This window comes from Larimichthys crocea, chromosome XXIV (genome assembly GCF_000972845.2).
Source record: "Larimichthys crocea isolate SSNF chromosome XXIV, L_crocea_2.0, whole genome shotgun sequence".
NCBI classification, from domain to species: Eukaryota; Metazoa; Chordata; class Actinopteri; family Sciaenidae; genus Larimichthys; species Larimichthys crocea.
In genome coordinates this window covers 19,097,927-19,117,137 of record NC_040034.1, presented here as the reverse complement: position 1 = coordinate 19,117,137, position 19,211 = coordinate 19,097,927, and the positions used below count along the sequence as shown (strand labels likewise).

Here is a 19,211-nt window from a genome sequence, read left to right as displayed (position 1 = left end):
AACGAGTTTCTAGTAATCACAGTTTAAAGCGAGGTCTTTAAGGCTCAACAGAGGAGCAATACTTAACTTTACAGAGGCATTAGCATCGTTTAATCCCTTTTTCTAATGCAGTTTACTTCCACGCTTAAAAGCCTTCTGACAGCTAAAAGTGCAACGCTTCTTTTCAGGCTTTTATTAAAGAGTAATGGGTCATTTGAGGTTGTTGCTGACAGTGATTTACCATGGGTATTTATTTATACAGAGCAGGTTTTTACTGGCACAGGGAAACAGTTAAATGCAGATCTCTATGGATATAGCTACATAAAAACCCAAGATCTCCCCACACTCATTTTTCATGTTCTTGTTTTCCAGGTCAGCACAGATGTAGATGCAATCGAAATAAGGGTTAGGATTAAATTCAGTTAAAAAATAGAGTTTGAAAGCTTTTTTTATTTACCTATGCAGCTCATGAGCCTTTGATGACTTGGACAGTCGATTGTCTCCCCTACAGAAGCCTCCCCAGCTTCAGCTTGTAGTGTGCATAGTTGTAGTTCTTTGCTCTAGCCACCACTTTTTTTTCTCTGCTTGAAGTGCTAATCTTTGCATGTGTTTTCAATTTGTTTTTGTGTCTCTCTGCACTCTCCGACTGCCTGGGCAGGACCTGCTCACTAACCAATCCTTCAAACAGGTAAGTTAAAGGTCTTCCAGCATCTTTATCCCATTGTTACCCACCTTCACTGCTCCACCTTCTCTTCTGCAATGCAGCAGCCAGCCAGAGAAGTCACTTACCTGTATACTAAATGTGTTATTATGTGGTTGGTTACAGGATGTGTACACTCTTTCTATACATTACTGTAAAAGCTCCAATGAATATTTTAGTATTTACAAGAGCTCAGGTGACTATGTGCAGTGTTAACGTGGTTGCCTATAGTGACAAACCAACAGAGAATTAACACCTAACTCTGCAGTCCCCCTCACCCCGTGTCTTCATGGGAGGTGTAGCGTGAGCAGCAGCTTCAGTGCTCTGTGTGTGTGTGTCAACACACAGTACTGAGTTGTAGGTCACCCACATTTTTGGCAGAACCCAACACACAATCATACACAGTAAAACAGAAGAAAACAAACATAAGGCATTCTCTTTGGAGCTGCTCTTATGTGTGTATATCACAAGTTAAGCAGCTATATCACCTGTGCAGACCACTGTTCTGTAAAAACCTATAAGACTGACGACTATAAAAAGCGCCTGAAGACCTGAGCACCGGTACACTACCTGCTGTAGTGAAGTGTTTAGCAGCTAAAGAGCCAGATATTTTGCTCGGGACATGGTGGAGACCAAAAACAGAGCTAAAAGGAGAGAAAAAATCTTCTTTTATTTATGTCATGTCACCAGAAAAACAGCTCCAAATGAATGCTAATGTTGCTCTGTGTCCAATATATGATGGTGCACGCCAGTGCTAAAAGGTGATAATATCTTAGCATTGAATTTACAACCTGCACGTAGTTAAAAATAATTTACTGCAGGTTTAAAGACATCATTTTCACCACTGTATGAAACAACAGTATACAGTCCAGCAAATGGAAGAAGCTACGTAGCTGGTTGGCTGTACAGTTGGATGGTTCTCCTTGCTAGAGGTTCAGAAAACCTCAATTTAAATGCAGCGTTAATCATCATCTTAGTTATTGTTTTGATTACCTTTATCATCATCTTTCATTCCCTTAATTGTCATAATTAATCATCATGAAGTGAGCAGGAGAAGTTTAAATGTAAATGTAGCCACTTGTTCACATGTTCACAACCATGTTGCCTTGAACAGAAAAACAGCCCAAACACCTGACCACATTTTGATCGAGCCACTTAATAACTGTTATAAAAGATGAAAGGGCTCGTCTCCTGTTACATTAGGTTGAGTGCACATGCTATACATAAGCTGGCAAAAATTCCCTTTAGCGCGTGGGCAGAGGGAGTTTTGGCAGACGCAGTGAATGGGAGTTGTCCGACTAACCCGCTGCCAACCTCATTCTGGTGCACCGTTGGTCAACCCATGCATGGAAAAACGACACTTTTTTTTTTTTTTTACAAGCCGCATCTGTTTTACATACGTCATAGTCAGCAACCTCAAAAAAGACATTTTCTGACAAGGAGCAAACCAACTCAGACTAGAAATAGAGTGTTTAACATGCAGCCCCATGTTTTTTTTTTTTTTTTTTTTTCAAACGTATTTTTTCCCCTTGGTGGATTTTTAATTCTACATTTTCAACAAAAATATCTGACTGGCCTCAACCAAGTTTTGAACAGTGTTTCCTGTCCTCTGAGAGGTTTATAGACCCGTCTGAATGTGTTTGTAGTGGTGACTCATTAAAGAAAATCTCCTCTCACAAGACTCGCTTTAGATTTTTCGCTTGGCATGAACTTGTGAATATTTCCACAGTTTTTTTGATATGTTTTTATACACCTTCCACATTTCACTCCACGGTTTCAAATTTTCTAATGAGACATGCATTATGGCCTCTGAGAACTGATGCGTGACACTTAACATTCGTAGTCAGTGCCTGCAAAAACAGGTCAGGGAACTTGACCTGAGGCCAAATAAAGTATTTGGCTGGAGTGCAACCTTTTAGTGTGCACTTGATAGTGACACTGATCAAACTGCAACAACTGGCCTCGGTCCTTTTGAGCTTTTTTTTTTTTTTTTTTTTTTCCAATGTCTGCTCCAAATTAAAGCATTGTTAAATGCTCAGAGGGGGTCATGTCATCTCTCAACAAGATAAAGATGTCAAACAGATGTGAGGAGGAGATGTCTCATTTCACAGTCTTTCCATTTTTATATGAGCACTCTTCTATGTGAAATTATGTTGTAAAGTTAACCTGCCTCTTTGTCTTCATCTTTCTGCAGAAAGAAACCGGCTCTATGGATGATATATACGTCAGCACGCGGAAGGTCAAAGAGCTGTCGGTCATCGATGGAAGACGTGCACAGAATTGTATCATCCTGCTTTCAAAGTACGGGTGCCAGCCACAATTATTAATTGTGCTACCATCAGTAAACAACTAATTATCATCTGTTAATCTGATTATAATTCTGTGGGGATGCCACCCGAAATAAGTAAATTTGCAGCCTTTGGGCCAGGGGTAAGAGCTGTAACTCAGCTGCTTGAGGCAGGTGCTTCTTCTGTCTGGTACAGGAAATGTGTTTTTAATGGACGCAGGAGAACATCTGTCAGTGTAATTGAATTACCATCCATTCATTGTTTTGAAATGACAGACAGAAAGCAGTGTCCAGGCGAGGATGCATGTCCGGAGTAGTGTTCAGATTTGAACAAGGTTTCTGCATGAAGTCATATAGAATAAATTAAGAAACATAAAATTGACCCCTCTCCTCCCGAGGGGCTTTGAGTTCAGCTGTATCTGAACCGGAATCAGTTGTCAACACTTAAGATCCACTCGACAATATGGTTACCATTTGTACATCTCTCTTCAGAGAGAGCCCTTTAGAGAATTTGAATCCTCCCCTCCTCCTTTACAAATCAATAAACCGACTTCCTGAGACCTCTATCTGTCTGATAAAACTGCAGCATGGTCCCTGAGCTTGTGCTCGTGTCAATAGTAAATGACCTGAGGGTACAAACTAGACCCAAATGGGGTCAGCTGTGAGGCTTTGACACACAGACTAACAATGCTGTTATTGATCACAACCCTGTACAATTAACACTGATCAGATGCACTGAAAACAGCTGGCACTGCTCCCGGGCTTGATCCTGGTCCAAGCCGGTATCCAGAGTGTTCAGAGTGAATCAGCTCACTCACAGTATTGTGTGTTTGTAATATAGTCATGAACTGCATGTAATGAACCACTTTTTTTTTTTCTCCTTTGCAGGTTAAAAATGAGCAATGAAGAGATCAAGAGGGCGATCTTAGAGATGGATGAGAGAGAAGAGCTGGCCAAAGATATGCTGGAGCAGGTAAGGTTCCATACTTGATAAATGAGCATGTATTATTATGAGTGTTTGGGTGAGTAAACATGGGTTTGACTGATAGAAAATGAATATTCTTTTGTTTAAAAGAGGTTTGATGTACTTTACCTAATCAGCTCTTCAGTGATTACTAACAAGGAAGCAGAAATAGACCTCCTGAAATGTTTAAAAGGACTGGATCATTTCACATTTTGATCTGGATCGATGTCTTGCAGCTGCTGAAGTTCATCCCAGAGAAAAGTGACATTGATCTCTTGGAGGAGCACAAACACGAGCTGGAGCGGATGGCCCGAGCCGATCGCTTCCTCTTCGAAATGAGCAGGTACACAAGACGACATTATTGTATAAGGCTCTGCTTCAGATGACAACATTTGTGTGTTTGGTATCTAGTTTCTGTTGTAATAGTATGTGCTACAGCAATTTGTAAGAAGATGACAAACGCTGATGAATATATAGAGCATATCAGTTCCATACAAGTCAGTGACTGCATGGTGAATCGGTTGTGTTATTTGTCTGACATCATTTAGCTGAGAAAATAAGTCATAACTGTCCTTTGAGGACTCTCATCACATCAGAGAGCGGGGAGGTATTTGAATGGGTGCCTTTTTTATTTCTGCATTCCACCCTCTTTCAGAATCTGCACTAAGATAATTAAACTTTTTCATTTCCTGTAGTGAAATATTACCCCGTCCACTTTCTTTGCCTTTTGATTGCATCTCCTTTGGTCTGTGGAATACATCTGGGATTTAGTCGTTTCCTTTTTTTCACCCTTTAATATTCCATTCCCTCCCTCAGTGAACATTTTGGCAAGTTTAACATACCCATTTATCAACTCTCCAACTTGATGGGAGTCTATTAGATGATAAAGGACTTGTGAAAACCGAGAGAGGGGAGTTTGTACGATTGGGTGACTTCAAGCTTTGAATTTACACTTCCCTGCAGACAAATATAACTCACCTCCCTTTCTGTTTTTTTCCCCTTGTCTCCACCTTTTTCCTCTTTTATCCCTTCCTCAGAATTGACCACTACCAGCAGAGACTGCAAGCTTTGTTCTTTAAGAAGAAGTTTGCAGAGCGTCTAGCTGAAACCAAGCCTAAGGTTGAAGGTAAGGACAAAGACGTTGAAGGCCACTAAAATGAATGAACACCAAGTTATTATTATAGGCTGGTAATATTTTAAGCCATGTTTCCATAAAGGTATTTCGATGCATTTGGATATATGAAATCAGAAATCTTCTTCAATTTTGCGAAAAAGCTTCATGCTTGCTTGAGTCGATTTTTGCCAGAAGAGTTTAAAGCTTTATTGGGACATAGAAGTTGTTTTTTCAAATAAGCTGCAGTGATGCAGTGAACTTTTAACTCACATGACTTATCAGCTGTTTCATCATGGCTACCATGGCTTATACATCCATGATCACTCCACACAATCCTGACGTAACTTGTTTCCTCACATGAACACTATAGTCATATTTCCTTGTGATTTCTGCTTTGTTTTTCACCGGTTGAGCTTCAGCTGGTGCCTTTTTACTGACGTCATCTTGTTGCGTTCTCCTCTTCTGGTTTGATGCTGCATCATGAACCAAACTCCTAATGTTTACATATTGGTAGTGGATGGGAACAAGCATTCATTTACACTTTCTTTTGCCAAATGACTCAAAATTTGGTTCAAATTTATGACACATTTGGATGGAAACGGGAATGGAAAGGCCAAAGCCTCAAGTCTTATTCCTCCACTCCATTATTGTCCAAAAGCAACACATCACATCAGTGAGGCACACTGTTACACTGGGTGACATGTTCCTTTATTACCGTGAACACTGTATGACTGATGCTGCATCAGAATTTGAACATTTTCAACTTATACTAGAAAAAGTAAAATGGAACGCCTCTCAAAGTTACTACTTGTAAACTCGGCGCAAATCCATATACCCTGAGTTCATGACAAAGGAGATGTCTGATAGCAACACACTTCTCCTTCTCACACTTCACTTTTTCTCCTTCGCCCTCTAATCATCAACTCGGGAGGGTGTTTATTTGTAGATTACGGCACCCGTTTTTTTCCTTTTGTTTTGTTTGTATGCAACACTGCACTGCTTAAAGTACAATAGTGTGTATATATGCCAAAGAAGCATGGGTTTGTCACGGTCATGTGTTTGTTGACCTTCAGTGTCATGCGCCTGGAACACCTGGAGGTCAGAAGTTAGAAAATCTCAACTGTAAAATTCTGACCTTCGACCTTGATTGGAACACAGCACATCACGTTGGGGCTCGTGCAACATTGGTTCGCATTCTTTATCCTAAACCTCCTATTTGTTTCTCTGAGGTTTATTCGTATGAGTGTTCCAAGTAGGATTCAACAAACGTAAATTGTTTGTTTCAGATTGTTTCTGATGAATGTCACCTGTTCATGAGGAGGTGCGAGTTTGTGAAATTCAATCATTAGCCTAATCAACGGCTGTAAAATTGCCATATAAGGCTATGATTGCTTGCGTGTGGAGAAAGTTCGGTTCACGAAAATGTTACCAAATGGTAACAACAAAAGGATTTCACACAGCAGAACTTCAAGTCTTACTTAGCTGTTTAGAAAATCTTCTAAACAAGTAGAACATTTTGATTGGTAAAGCTGCCAATGATGTGTAGTCAGAGCAAATCTGTTCGTACAACTGGTTCTTGCATGAGGCTCAATAGTGGCTGTGTTCTTTTTTGAGTTTTTTGACAATAAGAAAAATACAGAATAACTGCAGCTTTATTCGTTAAAGAGCAGAAATATTAGTCAACATTAGCCTCCTTCTCTGTTTAAAATTGCCTTAAAACAGTGCACTTTGACACGGTTTGAACAAAAAATACTGTTACACACAAATGGAGCAGAAGATTACATTTTTAAAGAACATGCTTTTAGGGCGTATCACGTTCAAACGTTCGAGCAAAAAAGCACAGTTTCAAGCACTTAAAATGTCACCAGATTTGAACACTTTGACCAGTGCTTTTCACAATGACTTGTGAAATCCCTTCTTTGTGTTAAGTGTGTGCATGGTGAGAGCGGGTGGCCAACTGCATATTGGCCCGATGGAGTATTTTCCCTTCACGGCAGCTTTCAGGTTACCAAGGAGGCTGTTTTGGAAAGCTGGCCCACGTTGAGAGGGGAGAGCCTCTCTCGTAAACAGTACAGCTAGCTTCAAAGACTCGAGGAAAAGGCTTGCAGTGAGGCCCGTAGACATGTGTGTGCACATGGGTGTGTCGTGACAGAGCTATCATAGTGTGTGTTTGAGCCAGAGCTACTTGAAACACACATCTGAACTGACCTAAATGCCTTTCTTGGCTTTGATGAGCACGTTACCACGTTTGCGCCAGCAGTGTTTTTATTTGCAGCGAGTGCTGACTGACAGCTTCACCCCGTGTGTGCTGTGGCTTTTTTTCCATCAGACAGTCAATCCATTCTCGTCCGAATGAAATGTATCTTCTGACATACATTACTGGCTGCAAGGAATGGAAAGAAAGTATGAGCAGATGAATAATCCTGTGAGTTTAAATGCTGATTCAAGCCTCCAGATTCTTTGATGTTGGATCCAAATGTTCCCAGACCACACTGTTCATCGATGCCCATAATGAAGTTCTCATCCCATTTTATTATTCATGTTACTTTGTCATATACTCTAGATGAGACTGTATTTTCCCGGACCACCCAGCATGTTCAATAGAAACATTTCAGAAGACAGTGCAGCGGGGCCGCCAGGCCTTTCTGCATCCAGCAGAAAAGCAGCAGAGCCAGAAGAATGGTTCCCATGCTGCATCACCACAGAAAGAACTCTAACAATAACAATATGGATTTTGTTAATGATTTTCACATTCACACTGAGGTTTCCTCTGTGGAGAGGGGGGAACCACCTGCACTTTGCCAGACAAGTCTGTTCTCAGGGGGGAAAGAAACGGGACAGCACGGGGTTGTGTTTGGAATATTCCCCTCCCCCTGCTGTTTTATGGATGGATGGAAGGACTTGATGGGTTTCCCCACAGAGCTGCCCAGTTGTTGTGGGGAATATTGATCAATCATCGTGAAGGATGTTAAAAATAAAGGAAAGGATGAGAATGCTTAGGCCACGTACAGATGAGACTTACTTTGCATGTGTGTGTCCATAGGGACTGAGTAGAGAAACAGAACGGAAGGGCATGGAAAACAGCCAGTTCATTATGTAATGTAAAAAGGCGATGCACTAAGCAAAGTGCACACGTATCAATCGCCGATTATATGATCACCCCAATAGCTTCTCTCTGTCTCTCTTTCCAATGTCCTCCAGCCATCCTGAATGCGTCTAAGGAGGTTGTCCGGAGCAAGAGGATGACTCAGATTCTTGAGGTGGTGCTGGCCTTCGGCAACTTCATGAACAAAGGCCAGAGAGGCAACGCCTACGGCTTCAAGGTCTCCAGTCTCAACAAGATCGCTGACACCAAGTCCAGCATAGACAGGTGGGCAAGGGGAGACTGCGGACTCGAAGCACCTTTTTAAAATGAAGCATTCAGAACAGAAACATAGAGGAATCAGTGCCATTTACTCTTTCCAGTGCTTTCCAGTTTCTCCGACATCTGTCGTAGATAAATGTCCACACATTTACATTCACGTAATATATTTATAACATGGCCCCCTTAGATTATTTTCTGTTTGTATCACTCAAAGCATGATGGGAACAGTAGTACCAAAACCTAAAAAAAATTATCCCAAATGGAAATCAAACAAGGGAGTGACAAAATCCATGGAAGTGTTTGACAGTACCAAGACTAAAATGTTCCATCAACATGGTCTTCATATCCCTTGGTTCTTCTTAATCATTTCATATTTTTGGGTGAGAATATATAATGTTTTTTTTTGTTGTTGTTGTTGTTTTAAATAATGTCGTAGAACATGTAGTCCAACTACCATACCGAATGGTGACATTTCTAAGCAACTTCTCCCCAAAATACCATTTTATGGCATTCCCCTTGAAGACATGAAGTGACTTTGCCATAAACTGGCAAATAAAGTCACAATAAAGAATTAAACCTGAGATAAACAGCCAAGATGATTATTTAATGAACAAGAAATATTGTTTCCTAGATTACTGTTCACTTGTCATTTAACAGGAACATCACCATGTTGCACTACCTGATCATGATCTTTGAGAAGAACTACCCGGACACACTGCACATCCAGCAGGACATCAGCAGTGTACCAGAGGCTGCCAAAGTCAAGTGAGTGCACAACATTTTACTGCAAGGATGAAAAAATTAAATTACTCTGTGATATACAGTATAAAGTAAGCAGATGATTGTGAAGTATTTTACTTGAAAAAGTCCTTGAAAATGTAAATTTAAAACCATGTAGGGGTGTGTAGTGCCACAGTGCAACTGACAAAGATCGTCTTCATATTTGTTCTTTTTCTTTCACTAGTTTGGCGGAGTTGGAAAAAGAGGTGCACAGTATCAAAAGTGGATTGAAGGCTCTAGAGGCGGTGAGTTGTTGTGTGTTTGTGTCACGTTCCCTCCCATTGGTTCTTCTCCTGTCTGTAATTATGTTTTCGAGCAGGGCAGAGATGGACGGCAGGGTGAGGTGTTTAAGTGCTGGTAATGTTCCACGCTGACATGGAACACCAAATGTCACATTTGTAGCCACACACAGAGACCAGGGCTTATGATGGCACATGCACATGTTTGCTGCTTTAGAGATCAGTTTATTTTTTCGTAACTAAGGAACTTTAAAATCACCATTCCCTTGGCTAAAAAGGAAAAAGATCACTGATCATTCCCAGGAAGCACAGAAGAATCTCACAACTTAACCAGTTTTCTCTTTGAAAATCACACGTCTCTCGTCTGTTTTGCCCTCCTCCAGGAGCTGCACTACCAGCAGAGCAGGACAAGGGAACGTGGGGATAAGTTTGTGGCTGTGATCAGTGACTTCATCACCGTGGCTGGCTTCAGCTTCTCTGAACTGGAGGACCAGCTGGGTGAAGCCAAGGACAAGGTAGCTAACTTCACAACTCACTCAGTTGTACAGTGAACAGTGTGTGTGAGTGTGAGAGAAGATGCTGTAAGCTGTGGTTGGCTTCAATGCATCCTCTGCTAGTTGTCCTCAGTGCCAAACCTTCCTGTGAGACAAAGGAGGAGAGAGGAAGAGAGAGAGACAAAACACTGAAGGGGAATGCAATGAAACCGAATCTGTGCATCACTCTCAGTCCGGTGTGATGACTTGAGCAGCACTGCGGAAACCCAGCATTGAAAGATTACCATGGATTCCCCCATGTCCTCCCTTTCTGTTTGTCTCTTTCAGTTAGCTTTTTAAATCCACACTCTCCTTTCTTTTACAACTGGGACGAATGGCCTTTTGAACCTGGCAGACTGATGTATTGATGTATTGCAGAAAGTATGTAAGCTGAAGACATTGGTGGGACTGCGGGAATCCCAAAGTAGGACGGCGTTGAAAAGATTTATGTGAACATGTTATTTAATTTGCAGGCCTTCGGTGCTCTGATGCACATTTAGCATCCTGTAGCTGACAAATTGGAAGACTCCATTCAATAGCACAGATGTTACATCATATTTTATTAGGAGGCTTGTCTTTTTCAAGCATATTTGAAATAATAATAATATCACGAAAGAATCCACAGATTGTGAGGGGGGGTCACTTAAAGCCTCCCTTCTACTTAATTATTTGTTCAAGGAGGAGGTCGGTAAGAAGTTGGAGGGAAAACTGGCCAGTTGGAACGTCATGGGAAAAGAACGGGAGGAGCAGGGCACCGGTTACTGCTGTAAAACAAAAGAACCTGTGTTCATCGGCCCAGACTCTAAACACACATGCTTCCTAACACAACTGTGTGTCTGTGTATGTATGTGTGTGTGTGTGTGGTTGGTGGATGGGGAGTCTGACGCATTAACTCAGTCCTTGTCAAGGCTGTCTGACGCTAAATTGGGTTTCCAGCAGAATGCAAATATGGAAGTGTGGGTGTGTGCCTGGTGTCTTAAGGAGGTAGAGGAGGATGACTAAACAGAGCAGGCAGTCCAGTGAGGCACCATGGCAACAAAAATGTGTGTGTGTGTGCATGTCTACGAGAGAGAAAGAGAGACACACACGCACAAACACACCCTCGCCAGACACTACTACATACATTATAAAGGATTACAGTTGTCGAAGGTCATGTGGGTTATTGGGACAGAGGTTTCCAGAGGAGAGAAGGGATTTTCCTCTTATCCAGAGAGATTGGTTGAGTTTATCCTTAAGAACACATCCACACACCCACTCATCGACGCGTTCATAATACAATACAAGATTCAGTCTGTCTGAGAACAAAACAGCTCGGTTTCAAACAAAAAGAGGCAGACTAGGGAGTGTTTCAAGATATTAAATCGCCACATGTGCTGTTGGAAGAGGAAATATGAAAATTAAAGACAGAACTGAGTAAAGTGGCCTAAAAAAAATCCAGTATCAGGCACTAAAGACCTTTTAGTATAACGGTTAGTCTTCATCAGAGAGCTTTTTAGGTCCTTTCATGATTCATGAAAGCGATCCAGTGTCATTGAACATTTTGGTACATTTGCTTTAAATTGCTGCCAAACATTTCCCATGTTTTTTGTCTGTCGCGATTTCATGTGTTTCCCCACCTTACAGGCAGCCGTTATAGTTCAGTCCTGCAGAGACTTGAAATTTACCTGAGTTAGCTAATCCATCACAGCACGTCACATCTGCTTTCATTATTGTCCAGTCATGCTGGGATCATTTGTAAACGCAGACCGATTTTAAACGCATGGATGGATTTACAATACAAAAATAATACAAAAAGATGTTTAACAGGTGGAATGTTTACCATTTGCTAATTATCATTGAACAGGAAGCTGTTGTGAACATCATTTGGTTTGCAGGTATCGGGTCATAAAGTAGAGAAATTAGGGCATTGCCAACATTATTAGATTACAAGTCAGAGGATTAGCAAAGTGATGTGGTACAGGATATCTGCTAGGAACCATGAACGTCAAAACTTCAGGGCAACGATGGTTGTTGAGACATTTCAATCCGGACCAAAGTGGTGGAACGACTAAGTGACGGATACACCAACCAATATTGCGATTTTAGTGTGGCTAAACATGAAAATGGTTTGTGGAACAACAAAATATATATGAGTTGTAGTAAATGGGCAAAACCAATCAAAGTCTACAGTAGACTTTTTATAGAGCCTGATTATTAACCATGAGACCACCAAATGGGATCTGTGTCTCTATAATTTGAGCAAGTAATAGATGAAAGCTATGTAATGGTTCAAAATATTGATCCCTTTGTGCAGGTGCATCTTACCAAAGATCTGCAGAACCTTACTTCACTGCACTTTTTCTGCACATAGGCAATAATTTGTTCTCATTTTCGTTTCCATCTCAGCTCCAATTTCATTGGACTTACCACCCCACAGCTGCTAATCCATAATACTTTAACTATTAAAGAGGGAGGGCTGTGTTCCAAAGTGCTTGCCACAAACCGAGACACTGTTGAAAGAGAAGCTTGTCTCATTTCTTCAGTATTAGTGTACATGGAGGCTGATAGATCAATATTAATTCTCTGAGGACACCCCTGTTCTCCCATTCAGGTTCTTTGTGGTGGATTAAAAAACCCAATGTGCCTCATGTTGTTTGCAAAAAAAAATTCAGTTTAGTTAATTAGGTGTCCCTTGAGTGTGTTTGCATAGCAAATTCTCACACGCAGAGCGGTCACAATATCTCCTGCATAACTGGCAGGATTTAGGCAGTGGTTTGAGGAAGAAGGTGCCAAACAAGACCAAATGTATGATGTGTTAACCAGAGCCAGTCTCAAACAGCCTGTAAAAAAAAAAAATCTGTGGAATTTTAACAACTTTAAATTGAAGCGCTTGACAATGTCTTCAGTCAGCATCCATGATAAACAAACATACAAATATAGATTCAAACTCAAACGGCGGGGGCGTGTTAAATACTGCATCAAGACAAAAAAATAATTAGCCTCTCACAGAGCGCAGTCTGTGCGAGATGAGCCAAATCTGTGTGACTTCACATTCTCCATTTCTGCGTGTGTGTTTACTCATTTAAAACAGACCCGAGGGGAGAAGAGGAAACAGATTTGACCAGACACATAATTACAGGAGGAAGAGGGATGATGGTGGAGGTTGCTTTGGTGACCAGCCCATAATAACAGGATGATTTTTGTATGCTCAGAAATGAGTGAGCCCCAACTCCTCCATATGACAACACTACAACTGCATACAGTATACTCATCTCCTTGAAAAAAAAAACTAAACTGGAATCATGTGATTTTTTTTTTCTTTCCTCCAGCATACGATAAGAATAGAACAGAGTACAGTACAATGGAGACGGCCGCTTTCAAACTGGAAGATTAAAGATGATTTTGGTCTGCAGCGTCACAATTACAGTACTGAATGTACAGTTTATCATCTTTTATCACAATTAATAGCTGGGATGATGTATTTTTAAGTTCCATCATGCCTATATTATTATTTTATTGTCATACATCAATCAACAACTGTGTGCAAATATGACAAAACAAAAGTTAACACAGGAAAACAGCTGTAATATTTTCATTTGGAAATGTCTGCGCTATAAGCACTTTTCCTTTTGACATTAAAGCTGCACTAATCATATCAATCAATAATATTTTTATATATAATAAATACAACAAATTAGACGAATCAGAATCAGGTTTACTGGCCAGGTATGTGTACACACACACATACAATAGACGTTAAGGGGCAGCTGTGGCTCAGGAGGTAGAGCGGTGGTGGTTTGATCCCCAACTCCTCCAGATGATGATGAGCAGTTGGATCGCAGCTAATGGCATCAGTGTATGTACTGTATGTGTGCGAATGGGTGAATGAGATATGTAGTCTAAAAGCGCTTCAAGTGGTCAGAAGACTAGAAAGGCGCTATATAAGATCCATCCATCTATATAACAGCCTATCTTTATCTTGGTTTTGGGGGGCTGGAGCCTATCCAAGCTGGCACTCGGTGAGACGCAAGGGTACACCCTGGATAAGTTGCCAGTTCATCACAAGGCTGAAACATAGAGACAAACAACCATTCACACTTACAGGCAATTTAGAGTCCCCGAATAACCTGTATGTCTTCTTGGACTGTGGGAGGAAGCCGGAGTACCTGGCGAGAATCCACACAGACACAAAGAGAACATGCAAACTCCACACAGAAAGGCTTCAGTCGGCCTGAGAGGTTCAAACAAGAAACCTTTATGCTGTGATGCAACAGTGCTAACCCCCGCTCCATCGTGCTGCCCCTATATACATGTAACATTTATAGACCGAGTAAGGAAACTGTGCAAAGAATGCTTAAATAAATATGGTTTATGTAGCATGTTGCTTTGTGTACATGCATGAAGAATCAACTCTGTATCGTTTTGTTTTTTTACAACCTGCAAACTCCACTCTCATCAACCTCCTTTTCAGCTGCAACAGGCAGCAAAAAACCTCTTGCAGAGATCTAAAATGGAACATAGCTAAAGAGTTATTCATATTATTTCTAGGCTTTGGTAGAGACCGAAACAGGCAAGAAGATGGTGAATATTGGATTTGGGTCTGTTACAGGGTCAGAAGCATGAATGCTAATGTAGCTCCTTGTCTGCTGGAGGTGTAAATATGTCTACAAGAACATGAACATGTTTGCCATAGCAAGTTTATGAAGTGACAATTTGTCAGCACTGTGTATTCAGCTTGATGTGCTGCCCCCAAGTGGCCGAAAGAAATAATGTCAATAAGCTGATAACTCTTTCAGGATCTTTAATTTTAATTGAGTGTTTTTGCACTCTGATATTCCTATCTTCTGCCACTGCTTCCATTTATGTAAATTTTCAAAAGAAGAGCAACAGTGAGGGCAAAACTATGTGCAGTTGTGCTGTATTAAGTTACAAACTGCACATGAAGTGAGACCAATATAATCAGGACTAATAATCTTGTACTTTAGTTTTACATGTACTGAATTGTGACGATGTCCTGATGTCTTGTTGAAGTCTTTTAGCAACACATGGACTCAGTATGGTCTTTAGACATATCTGACTCTGACCACTATGTAGTAAAAATATTAGGCAAATTATATTTAAGAATACTGGCTGGGCCTTGCGTATACTGCAGAACAATGCTCTGTGTGTTTGTGTGTGTGTGTTTGTGTGAAGGAATGTAGAGTCGGTTTGGCTGCAGGCATCCTCCTGGCACAGACCACTGGACAGCTTGGACTGAACAGGGTGAACATACGGTGGTCAAATGCAGTCATTCTCCCGACTTCCCGTGTGTCTGTGTGTGTGCTCCTGCAGTTTTTGAGAACATCAAATATGCATACCAGTAGATGAATCTGAGCATCCATATGCAGGCTCACGTGTGCCTTTCACTAAAAGAAGTAATTATGAGAGATCTGAGCCATAGCCGAGAGTATTTGCAATAAAGCATTTGGTTTTGGCGCGCGTATCAGCTATGACCATGTGTATCTTCAAAAAGCTGTTCACATACCAGCTTTTTCATCTCAAAATGTTAAATAAAAATCTATACATATTATCTCTGCAGTTTACCAAATCTCTGAAGCACTTTGGGGAGGAAGAAGGAAGGATGCAGCCCGATGAGTTCTTTGGGATATTCGACACCTTCTTGCAGTCGTTCAGTGAAGCACGGCAAGACCTGGAGAACATGCAGCGACGTAAAGATGAGGAGGAAAGGAGGGCACGAATGGAGGCCATGGTAAGACACACATTTAGAGTATAAACATGGCAATGGTATGGAAAAAAATACTATTTTAAAACAGGGGTTTTACACTTGAGCTGAGATGTCTGTTTCTGCCTTTGTCCCCTAACTTCCTGTCTCTATTCTTCCAGCTCAAGGAGCAGAGAGAACGGGAACGACGGGCCAAAAAGAGTGGGGCCTCAGACGAGGTTGGCGGAGAGTTTGACGACCTGGTGTCGGCATTGCGTTCCGGCGAGGTCTTTGACAAGGACCTGAACAAATTCAAGCGTAACCGCAAGCGCTCTGTTAACCAGCTGGTGGAAGGTGGGGGCCGTGAACGAGCTGTCACCAAGGTAAACTATTAGGTTGGGACAAGGAAGGTTAAAAAACAAAGACTAGATGCCTAAGTTCTGCCATGGTGAAGATCTCTGAACACCTTTAGGTTGACATTGGAGAGGATGTAAATAACGGCTGAAGTGGACATGTTGAGACTTGTATGGACAGTCACGCCGTTTTGAAGGATGCAACACTCTCCTCTGATTGGTCTTGTAAAGCTATTTCCAACCCGTTTGCCCGGGTGTTGTATGATCTCCTGAGCTGGATGAAGAACAGTTGGGATCGATGGATGGACGGACAGACCACTGTGACACATTATATCTTTTGACCATATCCTTTTAACACTGTGCTCAAGCTTCCAGCTCTGTATCACTAGTCTTTCCCCCCCCCCCTCACCCCTTGCTGTTCCCCAGTAAGTTCCACGGTTCTGGAATGGCCCTATCTGTTTTTGCTTTCTGGCTCTAAAACACACAGGACATTTGGATCAGCCAGTTACACTGTACATAGACACAAGGCCAAGAGACAAAGGATTCGAAGGACATCAGGCAGAAAAAACAAACAGAAAAAGAAGGTGGAAAGGGGAACTAAGCCATAACCTTCAGTTATGTTTGCTTCACGTGTCCCCCAGAAAAGACACTTTTTTAAACCACAGAATAGATGGATATACATAAATTTCCTTCACTGCAAAGTCAGCAAATCCCAGAACAGTTTGTTGGATTCTAAAAGAGTGAGGAAGGATATACAACAGGGGGTCATGGGGGTCATTGTTTTGATACAGTGGATTTATCCCAATGTCCTCATCCAGTGCACAGCATTCCCAGGGAGGGTGTACGTGTACATCCCGAGCTGCGATTTCAGACACAACTCTCAAGGGGGAAAAAAAACAAAAAAAACCCAACAACTTCTCAGCTTGATCCATTTGACATAATGATGACTGTGCCACAAGGGTCAAGCCTCACCTACTCGCTTCAATGGTTTCAACATTGTTCTGGCATTGATTAGTGCCAAAGCAACGAGAAAACAAATGTAAATGTATTAATACAAAACGTACTGCAATTAGGCGTTGATATATATTTATATTTAGATGCAGACAAGCTAATTGCAAAGATGTAGAGGTTTTTTTATGTTTTCATGGCATTTGGGGGTTTTGTACACACAATGCATTATTTGTTGGTGTTGCAAGTTCACATTGCTGTTGAAGTGAATTTCTATACTATTTTGCGCTATGTAAAAAAAAGAAAAAAGAAAAAAAAGACAATTGCTTGTACTTTTCTCACACCTGTATGTCTTGTTTGCACTGTAGCTTTTCTGACAAACTTTACACTCCTAGGTTTCCACAAGCCAATCTACAGTGTCCTCTGGAGAGAAAAAAAAGAGTCCTCTCTGTACCTAAATGACCTTTATCTATAACAAAGATAATGAAGGAATGACATATATGAATTTAAGTTTGAAGGCAGTGCTCTCTCTCTGCTTAGCTGTACGTGTGAATGGTTCACATGTGAACGTGTAGTCTGCTCCATCAGCCGCAACTCAAATGCAGATCTTGTGGGATTATAGAAAGGGCCCAGAGGTGATGATGTATAGCCATTCTGTTTGGGCCTTTATTAACACTCATCCATAGTGTCTGTAAGATCTGTTCCACTGGTGCTAAAACATGTGATCTCTGGACAGAGCCGTCAGCACAGTTGATGATTTCTCAAGTTAAACTATTGTTGTTGTTTTCTTATTTCAGTTGACATTGTAATCTCAGATCACATCATGTACTGAGTCTGTTATGGTAAAGTCAGGGAACTACAAAGCACTTACTTACGTCTTTCCTTCCGGCTTTTCTCACCTTTGTGTACATATGGCTAGACCCCGTTACTATGGACATCCTGTTGCCAAACAAGAACCAGAACCACACACTGATGCCAACCTAGGTCACGTTTTTTGAATTAAATGTATATATGCATTTCTGAAACCTTAGCAGTAGGCACGACAAAGGCTGCAATGTAATGTATGGGCTCATCTCGGTACAACATGTAAACCTTCTTCTTGAAGATGATACAGTAGCTTGCTACAGGAAGTGTACCCAGAGAGAGATGTTTAATCCTGAGGCGAGGGCTCCTCTGTGAAAACTCTGCTCCCGGATAAGAGATGAGGAAGCTGAAAGGTTTGAACTCCATTTTAGGACATTAAATGAAAGGGAGGATCTGTTAACTAAGTTTTTCAGAGCACATTGAAAAGTTGGCACATCCTGTGTTTAACCTCTTATGTTGAGCCCTTTCATGCATGTTTTCTAGTAATCCAGAATTACAAGGAGGGAAATTTAAGGCCCAGGACACCAGCTGAGGCTTCATGTTTTCAAGTATGCTTGTTTTATGTATAGATTGGTTGGTTGCGTTTCACAGGCCAAATGATTTGCACAACAACCCCGGTTCAGTTTGTAAGGGATTCATGTGAAGTGTTTGTTCTCATTGTAACAGGAACATTTAAATCAAAGATTTTGTCCCACTGCACTTGACTCAATAAGCACTTGGTGTGTTTCAAAAAGACATTTCTGATGATCGATTTTTGTTTAATGTTTCTCAACAAACTGACCTGCCACTTAACACCCATCGCTGTATGTCATGAAGTTCTCTGTAGTAGTCCTGGCTATCCCATTTTGTCTTTGTTCTGCCAGCTTTTCTTTTCTAAAAATATTTAAGTGCCTCTGACCCTGTTTTCACACATGTACCATTCCTGTTATTATGTTTTAGAGCTTGTGGTTTCCAGTATCCAGTGTTTTGTATTGTAGTGAATTGCAGCTGACAGTTGGAATTAGACTAATTGGCGCCATCTTGTGGCTTTCTTGTGGCTACACTTTGTGACGTCACTTCAAAGTGTTGCCATTATGCGGCACTTCATGCGAGCTCTAGGCACAATAAGTCACCAAAGTTTCCCAAAGGTCCAACAGGCGTGTGTCACAGTGGCTCTGGTCACCATAAAGCTTTGATCTATTATCTGTACAGAGAAATCCCACTCTGTTCTCCTAAAACTTAAAAATGTTTCCCTCAAACTGAGGTTAGAAGGATGATGAGTGCAGAGAGGATCTTTTAATGTCCCGCACTTTAGAGATTTACTGGTGAACCAACTAGATTCAAGCTGATTAAATATACATTGGAGATTGGTGGTTATAAGATAGGCCATCAATAAGTCATTTTCCCCTCCCGGGACACTTCTGTGA

The 19,211-nt window shown here is 41.2% G+C and overlaps 1 protein-coding gene across 5 annotated transcripts in view; it reads left to right on the top strand.

Moving 5' to 3' along the window:
- Positions 1-17,259, top strand: part of daam2 (dishevelled associated activator of morphogenesis 2) — an 89,828-nt gene extending 72,569 nt beyond the window's left edge. For 3 of the 5 annotated variants that reach the window (XM_010736392.3, XM_019254092.2, XM_019254093.2), the window contains 11 exons: positions 638-667; positions 2,874-2,980; positions 3,855-3,939; positions 4,167-4,273; positions 4,968-5,056; positions 8,246-8,414; positions 9,066-9,173; positions 9,373-9,433; positions 9,811-9,942; positions 15,518-15,688; positions 15,823-17,259. In XM_010736392.3, the coding sequence (XP_010734694.2) occupies positions 638-667; positions 2,874-2,980; positions 3,855-3,939; positions 4,167-4,273; positions 4,968-5,056; positions 8,246-8,414; positions 9,066-9,173; positions 9,373-9,433; positions 9,811-9,942; positions 15,518-15,688; positions 15,823-16,035 (1,272 nt within the window). In that variant the 3' untranslated portion in view covers positions 16,036-17,259. The remainder of the gene's footprint in view (positions 1-637; positions 668-2,873; positions 2,981-3,854; positions 3,940-4,166; positions 4,274-4,967; positions 5,057-8,245; positions 8,415-9,065; positions 9,174-9,372; positions 9,434-9,810; positions 9,943-15,517; positions 15,689-15,822) is intronic. The other 2 variants (XM_019254094.2, XM_019254095.1) reach the window with 2 other exon arrangements.
- Positions 17,260-19,211: the final 1,952 nt, after the last annotated feature.